General features: G+C 39.9%; 1 protein-coding gene and 1 long non-coding RNA gene across 12 annotated transcripts in view; one reads left to right on the forward strand and one right to left on the reverse strand.

The window, feature by feature from the left end:
* HSD11B1 (hydroxysteroid 11-beta dehydrogenase 1) overlaps window positions 1–18,983 on the forward strand; it is a 55,572-nt gene that overhangs the window by 12,906 nt on the left and 23,683 nt on the right. For 5 of the 11 annotated variants that reach the window (XM_053909127.1, XM_019429565.2, XM_019429574.2 and 2 more), the window contains 4 exons: window positions 13,996–14,109; window positions 14,849–14,979; window positions 15,730–15,841; window positions 15,973–16,158. In XM_053909127.1, coding sequence (XP_053765102.1) covers window positions 14,022–14,109; window positions 14,849–14,979; window positions 15,730–15,841; window positions 15,973–16,158 — 517 coding nt within the window. In that variant the 5' untranslated portion in view covers window positions 13,996–14,021. Of the gene's footprint in view, window positions 1–9,098; window positions 9,195–13,973; window positions 14,110–14,848; window positions 14,980–15,729; window positions 15,842–15,972; window positions 16,159–18,983 lie in introns of all 11 variants that reach the window. The other 6 variants (XM_019429530.2, XM_053909128.1, XM_019429539.2 and 3 more) reach the window with 3 other exon arrangements.
* LOC109255126 (uncharacterized) lies at window positions 16,471–18,806 on the reverse strand. The gene is made up of 2 exons (XR_002075092.2): window positions 18,592–18,806; window positions 16,471–17,206 (listed from the first exon to the last, which is right to left on the reverse strand). It is a non-coding gene; the product is annotated as an uncharacterized LOC109255126 (long non-coding RNA).

Genomic DNA, 18,983 nt, shown 5'->3' on the forward strand with positions numbered 1-18,983 from the left:
CCCTTCCCTAGGACAGAAGAGCCATTCTTTGAAATATAAACTTTAGAGAATTTTTTATAAGGAAAAAAAAGAAAGGAAGGAAGGAAGGAAGGAAGGAAGGAAGGAAGGAAGGAAGGAAGGAAGGAAGGAAGGAGAAAGAAAGAAAGAAAGAAAGAAAGAAAGAAAGAAAGAAAGAAAAAGAAAGGAAGGGGGAGTTATTTTAAAAATTGGGTCTTGGGGTGCCTGGGTGGCTCAGTCAGTTAAACATCCGACTCTTGATTTTGGCTCAGGTCATGATCACACAGTTTATGAGATGGAGCCCCACACTGGGCTCCAGGCTGACAGCTTGGAGCCTGCTTGGGATTCTCTCCTCTCCCCCCACCCCCCTCACCCCACCCTCATCCCTCCCATGCCTGCTCTCTCTCAAAATAAATAAATAAACTTTTTAAAACAAAATGGGTCTTTATGTCCTCTCCACAAATATTAGCAAAAAGAAAGCTGTAAGATTTTGTTTGTATCTGAGTGTCTGTCCATATATGTTGCAAATATGAGATATTTTCTCTACCTCTAGGTGGTATTGCTAAAATTAATTTGCAAAAGACCTCTTTTAGTTGGCTTGAAGGCCAGCATTTGCAAAAACTGGACAATCTAAAACTCATAAAGAGAAACTAACCCAAATGTTTTTCAAGTTCATATGATCTGGGAAAATATTCAGTATTAAAAAGCTATTTAAAGTTGTTGGTTTAATTAAAATAGACATGTCTTTAAAGTTATCAGCATTAAGTGTAAAACCTTTATTCCATCTATATTTACTGAAAGTCAAATAAGTTCATGTTATATCTCTGTTGCAAAATTTGTCAAAAGAAAAAAATCTTCAAATAATCATTGACTTTGTCTAATACCTCATAATGTTTTGCAAGTAATCTAAACATAATTGTTAAGAACAAGTAAATTGAATAGATGTAAATAAGATAAGAAGGTCTGTAGGTAAACTTTTAAGTAGCTTCCTAAATCTTTTGTAACATGGAACTTTATAAAGTTTTGCTAAGTTAAATGTTAAGTTGTAAAATTATTAAATATCTACATCATTTCCAAATAAGACAAAATAATAAAACATTAAGTACTGAACATAGGCTTATCTACTTCTGTCATATTACAGAGAAACTAAAGATAAATTCAGGTCTGTTAATAAACATGGTTTGTGCATTATTGAAAGATTGTACTATGAAAAACCACACATTTCTAGGAATTACAAAATGTATTCATAAATTTGCCAATCTAAAGAATATTGGCGTAACAGATAGTTCACAAATTGCTTACTACTTAGTTTTCCTTAGAAGTCAAGATTTCTAAGAGAAAATTTTTAATAAATATAATTAAGACTACTGAAAATAATAAAGGAAACAACTTTGTATGCAAGGAAAGTAAGAATGTGTGTTTGAGGATAAAAGGAAAAAAAAGAAGCATGAGGAAGGGGAATACATTTTTGTTGAGGGAAAAGAAAATAATTTTGTCCTAAAGTGAAACTGGTTATTTAAAGAGAGAAAACTTAGGACAAAATCTGAATGTAAAATGTTGCAGGGGTGCCTGGGTGGCTCAGTTGGTTAAGTGTCTGACTCCAGCTCAGGTCATGATCTCACAGGTCACGAGTTCAAGCCCCACATTAGGTTCTGTGCTGATAGCTCAAAGCCTGGAAGCTGCTTAGGGTTCTGTGTCTCCCTCTCTCTCTGCCCCTCCCCTGCTCCTGCTGTCTTTCTCTTTCTCAAAATAAATAAACATTAAAAAAAATTTTTTTAAACGTTGCAGAAGGCTTATGAAAAAGGAATCTGGAAAGGAATTTCGTGTGTGGTTAGTACTGGCTAAGATTAGAATCAATTTAAGTAAGTAAATGAGTCTTAATATTAAAAATACACTGAAGCACAATTACAATTTTGTCTTTCTCTTTGGTAAAAGGACAAAGTTTTCTTGAACTAATGGTCTGCTCTTAATAAGAAGTTGTAAACAAAAGTTTTTCTTTGCCTTTAAAGTCATCTGCCTGGAAAACAAGCACTCTGTTTTGCCAAATAATTTCCTACATTAATCAAGTCTGATTACTTAAGAAAACTGAGTCTTAATATTAAAAAAGCTAAATTTTGCTCACAACTATTTAACTTTCTGTATTTGCCTTTGAAATCTTCTATTGTTGATTTGGTTAATTAGATAATTAAATATTGTTTCATAATAATTTATGATCCTATCTAATCAAATGTTCAAATCTTTTCATACTTTTTTTTTTTTTCAACATTTATTTATTTTTGGGACAGAGAGAGACAGAGCATGAACGGGGGAGGGACAGAGAGAGAGGGAGACACAGAATCGGAAACAGGCTCCAGGCTCCGAGCCATCAGCCCAGAGCCTGACGCGGGGCTCGAACTCACGGACCGTGAGATCGTGACCTGGCTGAAGTCGGACGCTTAACCGACTGCGCCACCCAGGCGCCCCTCATACTTTTTGACATACGTCCCAAAATGAAATTCTGAAAGAAATCTTTGGACCACAGTCTAACTGAGGTGTTCCAGAGCCCTCCTGGAACATTTCAAAGATTTTGTGAGAAATTAAATTAAGTAGGCTTATTTGGCATGTCAAATTACATGGGAAGCATTATCAAATAAGTGATACTAAGCCCTCTTGGGTTATATTTTTGTAGATATTTTGAGTATATTTTGCAGATATTTTGTTAAACTAAGTGTTCTAAAAAGTTGTATGAAACCCCTAGAAATCTGGCGTGTTATTATCTTGGAGTGCTGTGTTTCACAGAAATAACCAAATTTCTCTGTCAATTGCATTGTAATTAAGTCTAATCAGATCTTTAATCATGATCATTTTTAAGTCTTGTCATTTACAGTTACTGTTCTACTCCCATGCTGTTGCAAATGTGTTTCATCTTAAGTGAGACTCATAGAAAAAAACTCTGAGTACAAGTTTCTGATAATTTTAAGATCATAAAATTGAACGAGGTAAGAATTTCCAGAACTAGTAGAAAAACTGGATTAAAACAGAGCAAGAATTAATAACTTGAGACTGAATAAAGAAGATCATTGTAATTTTTACAATTTTTGTTTAAAATATCACTGACATTTTTCAATGTTTTGCTTTTCTAGATAGTAGGAAACCTTTTCTCTTAAGCTAACTAAGTTAATTTAAACGTAACCTATAGCAATGTGATAATTATACCTTTGGAAGCAGAAATGAACCATTTATCTTTTCCTCCCTACCGGCTCCCTCCAGAATTTAAAACCTCTCAGTGAGTATTCTTATATTTTCATGGCAATATATTTATTTGCATAAGCTCAATAAGAAACTGTTCTCCTTATAATAAGATACAACTGGAAACATTGGTTATATTACCAAGGCTTTGACTGGAATGTCATATTTCAGAGAGACCCACATAGACTCAGATATGACCAGAAAGCTTTAAGGAGCTAAGGTTGACATGAGGGAGCCAATAAAGCCCCTTGGAAATATCAGCCTGAGTTTCCAGCAGCTTACAAGGTGAATAAACTCACTTCCTCAGGAGGAACCTCAGGATATTTTGGGTACCTCAAGAAGAGAGGAATTAACGCAAATCCACAGGTATTGCCGGCAAAGTCTGATGGCAAGTATTTGACTTGGCTTCTGGTCTCAAAAGACTATTAAAAATTCAGTCTAGATACTTGTTATGAAAACTTACAGCAGAGCAGATTTTTATTTATTTTTTTAAAGTTTTATTTATTTAAATAATCTCTGCAGTCCTTGTGGTGCTTAAATCCACAACTCCAAGATCAAGGGTCACACACTCTTCCAACTGAGCCAGCCAGGTGCCCCAAAGCAGGCTTGTGTGGTCAACTGCTATTCTTGCTGAGCTTATGTAAATAATCAGGCCAAGTGGGGTTGTTTTTGTTTGCTTGTTTGTTTTTGAAACTAGACTTATTTTGAGAATTACTAATTTGGCTATCTTTGATAGAAATGGGGGTGATTATAGAGAGAAAATAGGTTTCAATAACAGACCTGAGTAAATATTAGATTCTAGTCCTGTTCATTATAAACTAGACTAGATCCTGATTTCTTCCAGCATCTTCCAATGCCTGGCTACAACTCTCCAAACCAGTGCTTTCAATTTTTCTCCCACTTCCTGAGTTAGAGTCATTTGAGATCTAAAATGCCCTTTTTTGGGGCACCTGGGTGGCTCAGTCAGTTGGGTGTCCGACTTTCAGCTCAGGTCCTGATCTCACAGTTTGTGAGTTTGAGCCCTACATGGGGCTCTGTAACTGCCAGCTCAGAGCCTGGAGCCTGTTTCAGATTCTGTGTCTCCCTCTCTCTCTGCCCCTCCCCCACTTGCACTCTGTCTCTCTCTGTCTCTCAAAAATGAATAAACATTAAAAAAATTAAAAAATAAAAACACTAAAATAAAAAAACAAATTCCCTTTTTCCTGAAGCCCTGACTAAGTATGAATAACTTGATGTAAACTTGAGGGAAATCACCACAACAGCTCATGTATAGGCAATCTTCATGCTCTGTGGGCAAAAATATCACCAAAGACATTCAAACTACAAACCAGGAAAATCTGTCACTGGATGCTCTCACACTATCTAAAGAGGCTTCAAGCTTGACATTTAGAAATCTACTCTCTACCCTCAAAACTCAGAAACTGGTTTATAACTTGATCCAAACATTAGCCATTGTTTTTCTTTTGTTTCCATAGAAATGCCTCTTATTTAATGCTTAATTGCTTGAACCATAGGCCTAACTTTGAGGACACACCTGAATTACCACCTCCTGAAATGAGTTTAACTAAACTGACTTATTGCCAGGACTGGTTCAATGAGCCAGGAGAATCTACCAGCTCAACTTTTAATGTGTGAAATGTCAGGGAAGTTTCAGAGGAGGGAACTACAGGGGCCAAGGACAGACTGCCCCAAGATGGGCCACTTGGGCATGAACATTATTTTGAGTTCAAAGCAGTCAAAACCCTGAAAATCCAGGAAAAGCTCTTTGTCTCCCCCTCAACTGTTTGCTTGTACCAGGAAGAGAGCTATAAATTAGATTCCTCTTTACCTAAGAAACTTATCTGCATAACAGGGCAATCTTTGTTTTCCAAACATCTCCTTTCACCCTCCTGCTAATGCTTTTCCTCCCCTTTGTATCCTCAGACCCCCACCCCTCCCCTTAGCTCATATAAAGCCTCATGTTGCCTGTCTTTGGAATTCCATGTCTGTGTGGACTCCCCATACATACAAAACCAAACTTGATTTTCTCCCATTAATGTATCTCATGTTAACTTCGTGATTAGTACAGCTAGAAGGACCTTGAAGAGCAGAAGAAATTCTTCCCACCCTCCACAGCCCCCACCATAGACTTCTATCATATCACTGGTAACTCTTTATTTCATTTACTTCCATGTATGTCTTCTTTTGAGGCTTAGAAAGCATTTTATTTGCTTTTCATTCATAGGACCTGACCCATAGTAAGTACTAAATAAATGTTAGTAGATTAAATCTCCCCTCAGGCACCATGTGGCATGTTTGTCCCTTTTCCTCCTTGCTACTAAGAGCCCTTTTGGGGCTGTTTGTGGCCAGACTGCTGGGTTTCATTGTATGAGGGTGGATGAGGTAGTCTGCCCTCTGCTATCAGTAGCCATGATCAAGAATGTTTTGTCCACACCTAAGGCCCAGTTTCCCAGTCCCAGGATGCCCAGTTGAACCTGAATTTCAGATAAACAATGAATACAGTTTTAGTATAAGTATATCCCTTTCAATTGTAAGAAAGCCAATTTTACCACCCCAAGATATGCCTTTTGGGCACATTGATTATTCTAAGTTGGTTATTTTTAATAAACTGCAGACACAAGAGAAGCTCTGAAAACCAAGTAGAAGTTACCTTTTTGCAAGAGACATTTATATGTATAAGGGAAATCTCCATTTATAAGGGTATCTGCCTCAATACTAGGAAGGAGGGGTGAGTCTAATTCTCTAGAAACTGTTATCAATGGAGAAAGCTTAGATATAAACCTACAGAACAACCTTACCCTTGAATATGGTACTTTTCCCAGGAACTTCCCATAGCTGACCCCCCCACCCCATCTTTTGTCTTTAGCTGGAGATGGTATTTTGGGTGCAGCTTCACCTTTTCAGGGAGTTAGTTTTCCTGGGTTTTTTCCATGTATATAGGAGGTATATATGTTATTAAACTTTTCTTTGACTTTCTCCTTTTAACCTGTCTTAGGTCAATTTCATTCTTAGACCAGCTAGAAGAACTTTAAAGGGTATAGGAAAATTTTTCCCTCCTAACACAATAGTTGAGATTATACATAGCCCAAAAATGTATTTGTTGCTTACATATATCCATGGTTCTTATATATTTGTTAATTATATATATTCCAAAAAATGTATTCTGCAGTTCAAATTTAATTTGGTGTCATGTATTTCTATTTGCTAATTTGGCAAACCTACTTTCCACCAAAGGGAAGTGGCTTCTGTCTAATGCTGAAGGCACTGGCACCCTAAAGAAACTCACCCAGTTGAAGCTGCCATACCATCTTGATGTGTTCCTCAAAGCTGGATTGAATGACCAAGAAAAAAACTGCTAGATGGGCCAAAACTGTGTGAGCTATGTGGTGACTTTGCTGGAGTCAGCCATTTCAGCTGTGTGGGCCTCTTCCACTGCTCCTCGTGCTACCAGTGTTTTACCAAAGTTTCCAGGGAGTAACTTTTTCAGTTACTGTAGATGGGCCCTATCTCTCCTCCATGCTCAGATGCAAATCCACGGGAGCTAGGCCAGAGAAAAACCTGAAAAACTGCAACTGCAGCGTGTTTAGAATTGTATCTGCCCCACTCCCACTGAGGGGCAGGGATCAGACCATGCTCTGGGTCTCATCAGGTACCTGTTCTTTCCCAAGAGGCTCTTGGCTTTCCCACACAAATGGATTCCAGGTAGTCTGCCCCAAGAGTTCCCCTGCCACAGATATGACAGGTTAGGACAGGAAACACACACAGGGCACTTTATCCCATCTCTAGTTCATTTGCCCCTATCTTGAGATTCCATTAGTTAGAAAATGAGAAAATCTGTCCATTAGGAGTGGGGCCATGCAGAAGGTTGACAAAGAACTCCTCCCCCACACCTCATTAGATACGCAGGAGAAGGAAAAGAAAGGAGGGAGTGGGGAGGAACCCATGTTATTAGATAGAATGATATAAAATGATGGTTGTTTCCATAGCTAGGAACAGATTTTGGCAGCCATGGCATAGACTTAGGAGTTCCTAAAAAATCAGAACTGAGAAACTGGAATGAGGCAGGTGGCAAGGGTAGAGAAAGGGAGAATTTTATTCATTCTAATATTATGCTAAGGTCCTTTCCTGTCTCAGCGTATTGACAGTATTTTCTCAGGAAAGGGAGAATCTCCAAAATGAGAGGGTTCAACCACCTTTTACTCTAAGATCTTCCCACTCTACCTCTGGTAGGATTAGTTTTCAAAAAGAAGAGGCCACTTAACAAAGCTACTAAACAGTCCTGAAAAGCCCCACAGCTGCTGCTGCCTCAGAAATGACAGGTGCACCTTTCATGATCCACATTTTATGCCAAATGCATGAAAATTCCTCTTTGGCTGCCCCTCCCCACAGTCTTGCCACCCCCTTCTTAGTCCTACTGGATCTGGCCCATCCCTCATGGTCCCTTTCCCATCCAATGCCGTGATCTTCTCACCTTGTTATTTCTTGAGCCATTGATTCAGGTGAGAATGATCAAATCAGAATTCCTGGCTGGGCTGGGACATGCACCTCCAGCTGAGTAGACCCACTCTGAGTTTTTGAAAATTTCCAGCTTGTGTTTACCTATTTCATTGAAAGCCTGCTCTAAAGTGTACATAGTCGATGCATTACAAAGGAGGGCCAGCATGAAGGACTGGAGTGGATAGCTAGCTTTGTTGCCATGGCGGGGAAAGGAACTTTACTTGACTGATGAAAATTTGACTCAAAACGAATGCTAGGTGAAACAGTCATATTTCCTTTTGTCTTTTTTTTTTTTTTTAACTTTGTTGAGAACCACTAGAAGAGGAGTAGGGAATGGGGCTGATAGGTTCTAACTAGAATGCTGAATCCCAGTGATTTCTCTAGATTAAATCAGGCTGCAGAAAGATAGCAATTTTCTCATTGTTGCAGCACCTCGGAAACACTAAAACAGCAAAGTTCATTGAATGCCTATTTTGGAGCCAGGCTAGGGGGAGATGGAGAGAGACAAAGATAAAAAGACACACTCCACATCCTCCAGGAGCTTACAAGCTAATGAGAGAACCAGGCATGAAAATATGGACATACCGTGGATCAATGTTTATTACATAACGTGGTCAAAGTGTGGCACCAATGCATCCCTAAGACCCTCTTGAAAGGAGGTTTGAAAGGTCCACTATTTTCATAATCATACTAAGACATTATTTGCCTTCTTTCTTTGTCAGTCTTTCACAAGTTTTCTAGAGGCTACAGGATGTGTGATAATACAAAGCAATGTATGCTTATGTATTCTTGAGTTTCAAAAAAATTCTCAGTCTTGGGGTGTCTGGCTGGCTCAGTGGGTAGAGCATGCAACACTTGATCTCAGGGTGTGAGTTCGAGCCCCATGTTAGGCATAGAGCTTACTTAAAAAAAATTCTTGGGGCATCTGGGTGCCTCAGTCAGTTAAGTGTCCGAATTCAGCTCAGGTCATGGTCTCACTGTTCAGGAGTTCAAGCCCCTCATCGAGCTCTGTGCTGACAGCTCAGACACTGGAGCCTGCTTCACATTCTGTTTCCAACTCTCTGCCCCTCCCTGCTCATGCTCTCTCTCTCTCTCCTCAAATATAAAATAGAACATTAAAAATTTTTCTTTAAAATTCTCAGTCTCAATTTCTTTTAAAGAATCCTCCATTCTTATTTTGTTTTAATTTTGTAAGTAGTCTCTCAATCCAACATGGGGCTTGAACTCACGATCTCAAGATCAAGAGTTGCATGCTCTTATTGACTGAGCCAGCCAAGCACCCTCTCGGTCTAAATTTCTAATACAACAATATCAGCAGTAAAACCCACACGTAGGCATACCTGATTTTATCGCATTTTGCTTTTTGTGCTTTGCAGATATTGGGCTTTTTATTCATTGAAGTTTTGTGGCAACCCGGCATCGAGTCAGTCTACCACAATATTGTTCACTTTGTGTCTCTGTGCTACACTTTGGTAATTCTCACAATATTTCAAACTTTTTCATTATTGTTATATTTGTTATGGTGATCTGTGGTCAGTGATCTTTGATGTTAGTATTGTAATTGTTTTGGGGGCTCCATAAATTGTGCCGTTAGACAGCAAACTTAATCAACAAATAGTGTTCTGACTGCTCACCAACTGGCTGTTCCTTCATTTCCCTCCCTCCTGTCAGGCCTCCCTATTCCCTCAGACACAACAATACTGAAATGAGGCCAACTAGTCACCCTACAATGGCCTCTAAGTGTTCAAGGGAAAGGAAGAGGCGCGCATCTCTCACACTAAATCAAAAGCTACAGATTATTCACCTTAGTGAAGAAGGCATGTCAAAAGCCAAGATAGGTTGAAAGCTAGTGCTCTTGTGCCAGTTATAAATACAAGCCCAGTTGTAAATACAAGGGAAAGGTTCTTGAAGAAAATTTAAAATGCTGCTCCAGTGAACACACAAATGATAAGAAACCAAAACAGCCTTATTACTGATATGAAAAAAGTTTAAGTGGTCTGGATAGAAGATCAAACAGCCATAACCTTCCTTTAAGCCAAAGCCTGTTCAGGAACAAGGCCCTAACTCTCTTCAATTCTATGAAGGCTGAGAGGTGAGGAAGCTGCAGAAGGAGTAGAGGTTGGTTCATAAAGTTTAAGGAAAGAGGCCGTCTCCATAACATAAACTAACTGCAAGGCGAAGCAGCCAGTGCTGATGTAGAAGCTGCAACAAGTGATCCAGAAGATCTAGCTAAGGTAATTAATGAGGGTGGCTACATTAAACAACAGATTTTCTATGTGGACAAAACAGCCTCCTACTGGAAGAAGATGCCATCTAGGACTTTCACCGCTACAGAGGAAAAGTCAATGCTGGGATTCAAAGTTTCAAGGGACAAGCTGACTCTCTCGCTAAGGGCTAATGCAGCTAGTGACTTTAAGTTGAAGCCAATGCTCACTTACCATTCCAAAAATCCTAGGATCCTTAAAAATTATGCTAAATCGACTCTGCCTGTGCTGTACTAATGGAACAAAAAAGACTGAATGACAGCACATCCATTTACAGAATATCTTAAGCCCGCTGTTGAAACTTACTGTTCAGAGAGAAAAAAAAATTCTTTTCAAAATATTACTGCTCATTGACAATGCATCTGGTCACCCAAGGACTTCTGTGGAGATGTACAATGAGATTAATGTTGTTTTCATGCCTGCTAACACATCCATTCTGCAGCCCATGGATCAAGGAGTAATTTTGACTTTCTATTACTTAAGAAATACATATCAGGGACATCTGGGTGTCTCAGTCAAACATCCGACTCTTGATTTCAGTTCAGGTTATGATCTCAAAGGTTGTGAGTTTGAGCGTAGCGTAGGGCTCTGTGCTGACAGTGCGGAGCCGCTAAGAATTCTCTGTCTCCCTCTCTCTGCCCCTCCCCTACGCTCATACACGCATGCTCGCTCGCTCTCTCTCAAAACAAATAAATACGCTTAAAAAAAAAAAGCTTTAAAGAAATATATTTCATAAGGCTATAGCTGCCATAGACAATGATTCCTCTGATGAATCTCGGCAAAGTAAAATGAAAACCTAGAATCAAAACATTCTAGATGCCACTAGGAACATTCATGATTTATGGGGAAGGGTTCAAATATTAACATTAACAAGAGTTTGGAAGTTGATTGGATCACATTGAGGGGTTCAAAGACTTCAGTGGAGGAAGTCACTGCGGATGTGGTGGAAACAGCAAGAGAACTACAATTAGCGGTGGAGCCTGAAGATGTGAGTGAATTGCTACAATCTCATGAGAATACTTAATGAATGAGGAGTTGCTTGTTATAGATGAGCAAACAAAGTGGTTTCTTCAAAAATATACTTTTGCTGAAGATGCTATGAAGATTGGTGAAATGACAGCAAAAAATTTAGAATATTGCATAAACATAGTAAAGTAGTGGCAGGGTTTGAGAGAACTGACTCCGATTTTGAAAGAAGTTCTACTGGGGGTAAAATGCCATCAAATGGTGTGATATGCTACAGAGAAATCATTCATGAGAAAAAGGATTCAACCAATGTGACAAAATTTATTGTTGTCCTATTTTAAGAAATTGCCACAGCCACCCCAACCATCACCAACCACCACCCTGATCAGTAAGCAGCCATCAATATTGAGGCACAACCCTCAACCCGCACAAAGATTAAAAGGAGCTAAAAACTCAGATGATGGTTCGCATTTTTTTTTAGCAGTAAAGTATTTTTTAATGAAGGCATAGACATGTTTTGGACATAAGGCTATTGCATACTAAATAGGCTACAGTATAGTATAAACATAGCTTTTGTGTGTGCTTCATTTGACTCACTTTGTTGTACCATTTGCTTTATTGTGGTGGTCTGGAACTGAATCCACAATATCTCTTAAGTATGCCTCTATGCACAAATTGAGATCCTCAATAATTTTTAAGATTGTGCAGGGATGCTGAGGCCAAAAAATTTAAGAACTGCTCAGACTTAATGTATCATCTACCATTATATGGTGTCCTCATTTCTTATTAATGCATTTTATTGGTTAAAAATTATTTCATCTATTTCACAAAAATTACTGAAAGCTTTCTTTGTATCCTTATTTTCTAGCACAATAGCTAATTATTAAAATGTCTGTGTGTGTTTTTGTGTGTGCCTGTTTGTGTTTAAATGTGTCTTCTGAAGCAGCACAATGTGGACTTCATTTTTTCATTTAGCCAACAATCAGCAACAGTTGATGCATTTGTTTTATGTTCCATCAACCCCATCTCACTTGTTATTACTTTTGCTTTCTTTAAGTGTATGCTTTTTGTAGTGTACCTTAAGTCTTTTTTTTTTTTTTTTCAACGTTTATTTATTTGTGGGACAGAGAGAGACAGAGCATGAACGGGGGAGGGACAGAGAGAGAGGGAGACACAGAATCGGAAACAGGCTCCAGGCTCTGAGCCATCAGCCCAGAGCCTGACGCGGGGCTCGAACTCACGGACCGTGAGATCGTGACCTGGCTGAAGTCGGACGCTTAACCGACTGCGCCACCCAGGCGCCCCTTAAGTCTTTTTTTTAATCAGACTATAAACTTCCCTCATCTGTCCATCTTTCTGTCACTTCAGCATCATATTTTAAAGCAATTTTTCCTTGTATTCTCTAATTTTACTATTAATAGGATGGTACTAAGAAAAATGAAATGTTTCAATTTCCTTCCCTCTAGAGATGAAAATGGAGCCTAGTATGTAACATGTCTTGGCAGCATAAAGCCCCTGATAAAATGATGCATATATATCTTGGAATTCTGTCAGTATGTAATGTAATTTCCCACTTGAATTTTCTTCTTATATTTTTTTTCTATTTTGTCCTCCATAACCTTGAGCTCTAGCTAGCCCTCAACTGTTGTCAAATCGCCACTGTTTCTTGGATGTGAACTTCACAGCTGTGAGCCTTTGTTGATAAATTATTTCATCTCCTCTGGGTCTTAAATTGTTTTCCCTTTCTCTGAAGTGAAAACTCACCGAGTGTTTCTACATACTGTACTTGTGGCCATAAGTCAATTTCTCTTAATCTTGTGTGAGCCCCCAACTCCTGCCCTCAAACCATATTCATCCTCCCAAAACACAGATACCCATTCTTATCCTAACATTTAAGCGGTTTTTCTTGGCTCTGTTGGTAATTTGCAGAATTTTGGGTTTGCTCTGTGATGAGAGAATTTTTATGGTTGGTTAGTTTGTTTTTTTAAGTTGAAAAACTCAACAATAATATCTCTCAAATTCTTTCTTGGAGGATTGTTCCTTACTGAGTTCTTGCTGCAGACATACCAAAGTGGTTATTTCTATATTTCTGTGACACATTCTAAATTACTAGGGGGTTTTCCCCTGGTCCTTTGATTGTTACTAGATCCATCTTTAGCCGGATGTGGACCTTGGGGGGGCAAATTTTGCTTCAACAATGCTAACTCCTTCTGTTTCTGGACCAGGTCTCCTCTCCTTTGCATCTTTACAGTTCTTGTGCCTCTATAGCATTTACAAGACCCAGTTTAATAGCTTAGTGCCTTTTTTTTTTTTTTTTGGCACTCATTATTTCTTCTTTATTTGCTGTTAAAGTAATAAGTGTACGTTCCGTTGCACTTGCCTGAGAGAGAGTCTTGAACTGGTCTTGGGTTTCCCGCCATCTGGGTTCTGGCTGGCTTGCATTCCCCTTTGATGTTGTAATACTTGTTCATTGAACTTGAGTGTGGGGCTTATAGGGCTTGTTTGCTTCCCCCCCCCCCCAAATGTGCACATTTTTTTCTTAAGCTTATTTTTCTGTTTTGTGCTGTTATTTTTAATTGCTTCCGACTGGGAGGTGGGGCCAAGAGTGAGATTTGGCTTGAATTTGGCTTGTTTTGCTATTACTCACATTTCCCCAGAAGCCCCGCACACACTTTCTCTATGCCTTTGACGTACCACTTTTGAAAGGCCGTTGATTCTTGGCATAAATGGTGTTAAGAGGAAGATGGGCTCTGGGTAGGGATGTTCAGGAATCCAGTCCTGTACAGTCATGAGCTTGGCCATCTGGAAGTCTCTTCTTGCTCAATGAAATGGAGTAAACATTGTCCATTATGAAATCCACCACACAGGCTGCCAGGGACGAATGGGATCCCACCCAAAGCCAATCGCTGCTCTGACAGGGAAATTGGCTAGCACTGCCTGAGACTACTCCAGCCTCCCCCGTCCCTGATGTCACAATTCAGAGGCTGCTGCCTGACTGGGAGGTTGTAGAAAGCTCTGTAGGTTCTCTCTGTGTGTCCTACAGGGCTCCTCGGGCCAGGTCTGTGTCTGATGGCTTTTATGAAAAAATATCTCCCCCCCATTCTGGGGATCTTCTTGGCCTACTACTACTATTCTGCGAATGAGGAATTCAGACCAGGTAAGTACCAATGTATCTAATTCTGGAGGAATAGATAAAAAAACATAGGGGTGGCTGGAGTGTTTCTGAGGATCCAGATGAGTTCCTGATCCCCAAAGTTGCTGAACAAGAGGAACCCTGGGGTGGGACTGTATTTCTGTGTCTTCTAGACATGGGCTATGGGTAATAGAGTATGGGGAGGGGTAATCATGTAGCCAACAGATTGCCAAATAGTCCATGCTTTATTTGGCACCCTTAATGGAAAGTAATTTCAGATTCCTTACAAAAATGAGGGTAATTCCAAAATTTACAACACAGCCAGATAATTGGACTCCAAGGAGAGACTGATAAGGGGGAGGCAAGAAAGGACTCTGGAGTTGATGACTAAATAGAAGTGAGAGAAAATCCCTGGAATCTCTATGAGCACATGTGTTTTGATGACTTTTTGGGTTTTATTTCAATTGAGCAAAATTGGATGAGTCCAGAAATGTCTGGAACTCCAGTGTTTTAGCTGAAACCTCTGTCTATGAACATTTTTAGAAAGGACAGCAAGAAGGCTTGTTTTGAGCAATCAAGTTAAACCTCCATTTCAGAGCATGTTTATGAAACTTGAACTGTTCCTTCATTGATTTATGCAGTTTGAGAAAAGTTGATCTGGGCTCATAACCTTTAGACATTGAGATAAGGCTGCCCACATCCAGAGAGGAAGGAATATTGCTGCCAAGTTGGGAATGGTCCTCACTTCCTTTTGGTTTCACAGAGATGCTCCAAGGAAAGAAAGTGATTGTCACAGGGGCCAGCAAGGGGATTGGAGAACAGATGGCCTATCATCTGGCAAAGATGGGAGCCCATGTGGTGGTGACAGCAAGGTCTAAAGAAAATCTAAAGAAGGTGAGGGTTCTGTGCCCACAGACACATGTACTCTCTCATGTCCAGATGTATTGTATATACTCACATACACATGCCAACACACAGAAGCTGACACATCCATACATAGATGCAAACACACACACACACACACACACAAACACACACACACACACAGATTCAAACACCCACAGGAATATAAAGATAATGCATTTAAGTATTCATTCCCATGCACACACATACAGACACAAAGTTCTTGGGCTATCCATGCTCATAGACATGCCTATTCACCCATATTTACACATGGAATCACAGATATATAGATATGTGCTCAGATACCAAATTCTAGTACCTACTCACAAATTCACATTCTCATCCCCATGCAGACTCAAACACATGTTTTCTCATATACTCAGACTCACAAACCTAAGGCTACAAAGAGTCACAAACCTAGGGCTACCCACATGGAAACAAACATCCATACCAATAATGCATTCAGATACACCTATTCACAGAAACTCATAAGCACAAGCCATGAACTTAAACCCCAGCACAGGGATGATTTACTTACTTACAGCCTAAGACAAAGATCATGTCAGGTTGCATTTAGCAACACACACACATTCATTGAACTCATGCTTACACACACATATCCCTACCATTTCTTATCAAAACAGGTTTGTGAGCAATTTCTCACTTAAACCCCCATTACTTCAGAGATTGCTCCCAAAGTCTACGGCCAAGACTGACGCCATTGTTGCTGTGTCCCCGCAGATAGTATCCCATTGCCTGGAGCTTGGAGCAGCCTCAGCACACTACATTGCTGGCACCATGGAGAATATGACCTTTGCAGAGCAATTTGTTGCCAAAGCTGGAAAGCTCATGGGTGAGGCTGCTCTCCTCCCTCCTCTTCTTGACTTTGCTCTAGGGGTGACCAGGGAGCTTTAGGGAAGGGGGGAGGTTGAGAGGAAAGGTATCACCCCAGACAGTTTCTCTCAACACAGCCATCTCTTGCAGGGGGACTAGACATGCTTATTCTCAACCACATCACCAACACTTCTATGAATCTGTTTAGTGGTGATATCCACCTCGTGCGCAGAAGCATGGAAGTCAACTTCCTCAGTTATGTGGTCCTGAGTGCTACTGCCTTGCCTATGCTGAAGCAGAGCAATGGAAGCATTGTTGTCGTGTCCTCGAAGGCTGGTGAGTGGGGCAGGGACCACGATGGAAGGTAAGAGTAGGAGAAGTAGCAGGGATGGTGTTGGGGGCTCTGCAGTGAACGTGAATTTTTGTCAGTTTCCATGCAGAAAAGTAACACAATATAAACTAGAATTTTCAATGTTCACAGTGGGGAAAATTATAAATAAATAAATAAATAAATAAATAAATAAATAAATAAATAAAAAGCACAGTGATATTAAGCAAAAGCTGATTAACAGCTTGCCCCTATACATGAATAGGCAGACATATGAATATGAGGCTTGGGTGTGTAAACTCAATGAGAAGCACACATCCTGAGGAAAAGAGACATGGTTAAAGAACAAGTTGGGTCATAAGAAATGAGGGGCTGTTAAAGGTAGATGGGCTACAAGATCCTTGGAAGTAACAGAGAAAGAGCAGTAATGCAGAGTGCCCACAAGAAGCTTGGTGGTTTGTGACCTAGAAATGGAAGTCTAAAGGGGCTTTGGGAGACTGCAGAGGAATAGCCCATTCTGATGCTAAGGGAGAGACCTGGTCATGATGGATAAACATGATCTTGCTTCTACCATGACCAAGAACTGTAGGTTGGTAAAGTTCGTTGATGATACAAAGGTGGAACTGAGACGTGAAATATTTTAACATACAGTTGTCTGATAAGTGGATTAAGCTAAGGCTAAAGGAAATAAAGAACAGAAACAAGCACATCATATCATTAACAGATCTGCCTATATTGGGGATGTTCTCCAAAATCGGAACTTACTACCTTAAACGTTCTATTTAAACAACGAACAGGGTAGGGAGAGAGTGTGTACAGAGAAATATTCATGAAGAGAACACTGTGACCAAGAAAGGTCCTTGATGCTTTGGATGGTGGCAGTATCAGAAGTTATCACCAATAAAAAGCTAGAGAGTTTCCAGCTTGAGGGATTCCTAGGCCCATTTTTCTCATGCATCCAGGAGAGAAGTCCCACATGTATTTGTTGATTAGTCAGAAGGATGTGACTGGAAGGTGCAAACACCAGGATTAAAACGAGCCATTTAAAAGTGGTTCCTGTAAAAACAAATAACAAAAAAACAAATAACCCGAAGACTTTGTAAATTCTTAAATATTTCCCAAACTATTATTAGGTATTACTGTAACTAAGAACACCATCTATGTTGTAAAGAATTCTATTTCCTGGACAGGAAAGGCCTGCATAGTGATGGGATAAAAGGGCAGTGTGTCTGTGCTACCCGCCAAACAGAGTGATTGATATGCATCCCTGTGCTTCCCAGACAACACAGACTCCCCACCCCTCCCCAGACACAGCCTCTCTCCAGGCTGAAAGGAAGGGAGAGCTTCCGGATGCATACTGAGTGGGAGGGTGCTGGGCACATCCCCAATCCATCCTAGGGCATTGGCCAAAACCCTCACATCAGTCATGGTGTAGGTGGCTTTAATGATTTTAGTTGATTAAATAATATATCCACTCTAGGCTAAGAGTGTTCTTGATCTTTGGCTAGAGAAATTTAACTTTCTATAACGTACAGAGAGTCTTAATGTTCTCAGAAAGAATAAGAATTGTTGTAGGAGCCCAAGGGCATGATGAAAGTCTGATAACCTCTGCCTCCACACATCTTCCATACCTACCAAATGTCGCTTCATAATGTTTGTGGACTCAGAGGTGGAAATCTAGTTGAACTACTATCCTTCATGTCTGCTGTTTGTGTAGCCCAAAAAGTTCAGCCTGTTTGCTTTGAAGCATGTCTGTGAACTTGCAAAGTACAGACGCTTTGCTTTCTCTCCCTAACTGAAGAATTTTTCTTTCCTATGCTGTTTTTTAAACATTCAGCAAACATGGTCATTAATCCTTCCTTAAAATCTGAATTCCATAAACATGGGATGCTAATCCTCAAATAGATCCTAAGGTCAGCCAAAGAGTATTGGGATGAATTTTTAATCATTCCTTTCAGGGAATACATTAAGTCCTTTATTGAATTATGGTGATAAGCAATTGTTGTTATCTCCAGTGCATTTCCAGGTACTGCAATACATAGAAATCCTATACTTTTAATACATTCTTTAAAGCCTCAGCTTTAAATATGCTTTAGCATCAAAACAGTATTGCTGCCTCTGGGAATTTCCTTACAGTCCACATCTATCCATCATTCAACACCATTTGGGGCACGTACTGATCAAGTTTCTATGGATATATAATATCTAGTTATTACACTGATTAGTCTCCCCTCCTTCTACCACATGCTAGTTTGGCTATAAGTTGAGCTACTATAACGAACACCCAAATCAATGCTAGCTTACACAAATCAAAAGTTATTTTTCTCTCATAAAACAGCCTGGAATAAGCAGTCCAAGTCTGATATGGTAGTTCTGCCCCCACGAAGTTGTCCAGGAAACTCTCTATCTCAGAACCATCATCCCTGGGATGTTATCCTCACCTGTATGTCCAGGATGGTTCACTATCACATCAGAATTCTAGCTAGAGAAAATGGAGAAAGAAGAATAAAACCTGAAAGTTGTATACTTCAGGGCTCCTGGGTGGCTCAGTCAGGTGAGCATCCGTCTTCGGCTCAGGTCATGATCTTGTCGTTCATGAGTTCGAACCCCACATCAGGCTCTGTGCTGACAGCTCAGAGCCTGGAGCTTGCTTCAGATTCTGTCTCCCTCTCTCTCTGCCTCTCCCCCACTTGCATTCTGTGTCTCTCTTTCTCTCTCTCAAAAATAAATAAACATTAAAAAAAAATTTTTTTAAAGAAAGTTGTATACTTCTCTTCTGCCACAGCTGGCTGAAATTGTGGTCTTTACTCAAAGTGGATGTGTGTCCAACTGA

Source organism: Panthera pardus, unplaced genomic scaffold (assembly GCF_024362965.1).
Source record: "Panthera pardus isolate Hobbes unplaced genomic scaffold, ASM2436296v1 HiC_scaffold_21, whole genome shotgun sequence".
Lineage (NCBI taxonomy): Eukaryota > Metazoa > Chordata > Mammalia > Carnivora > Felidae > Panthera > Panthera pardus.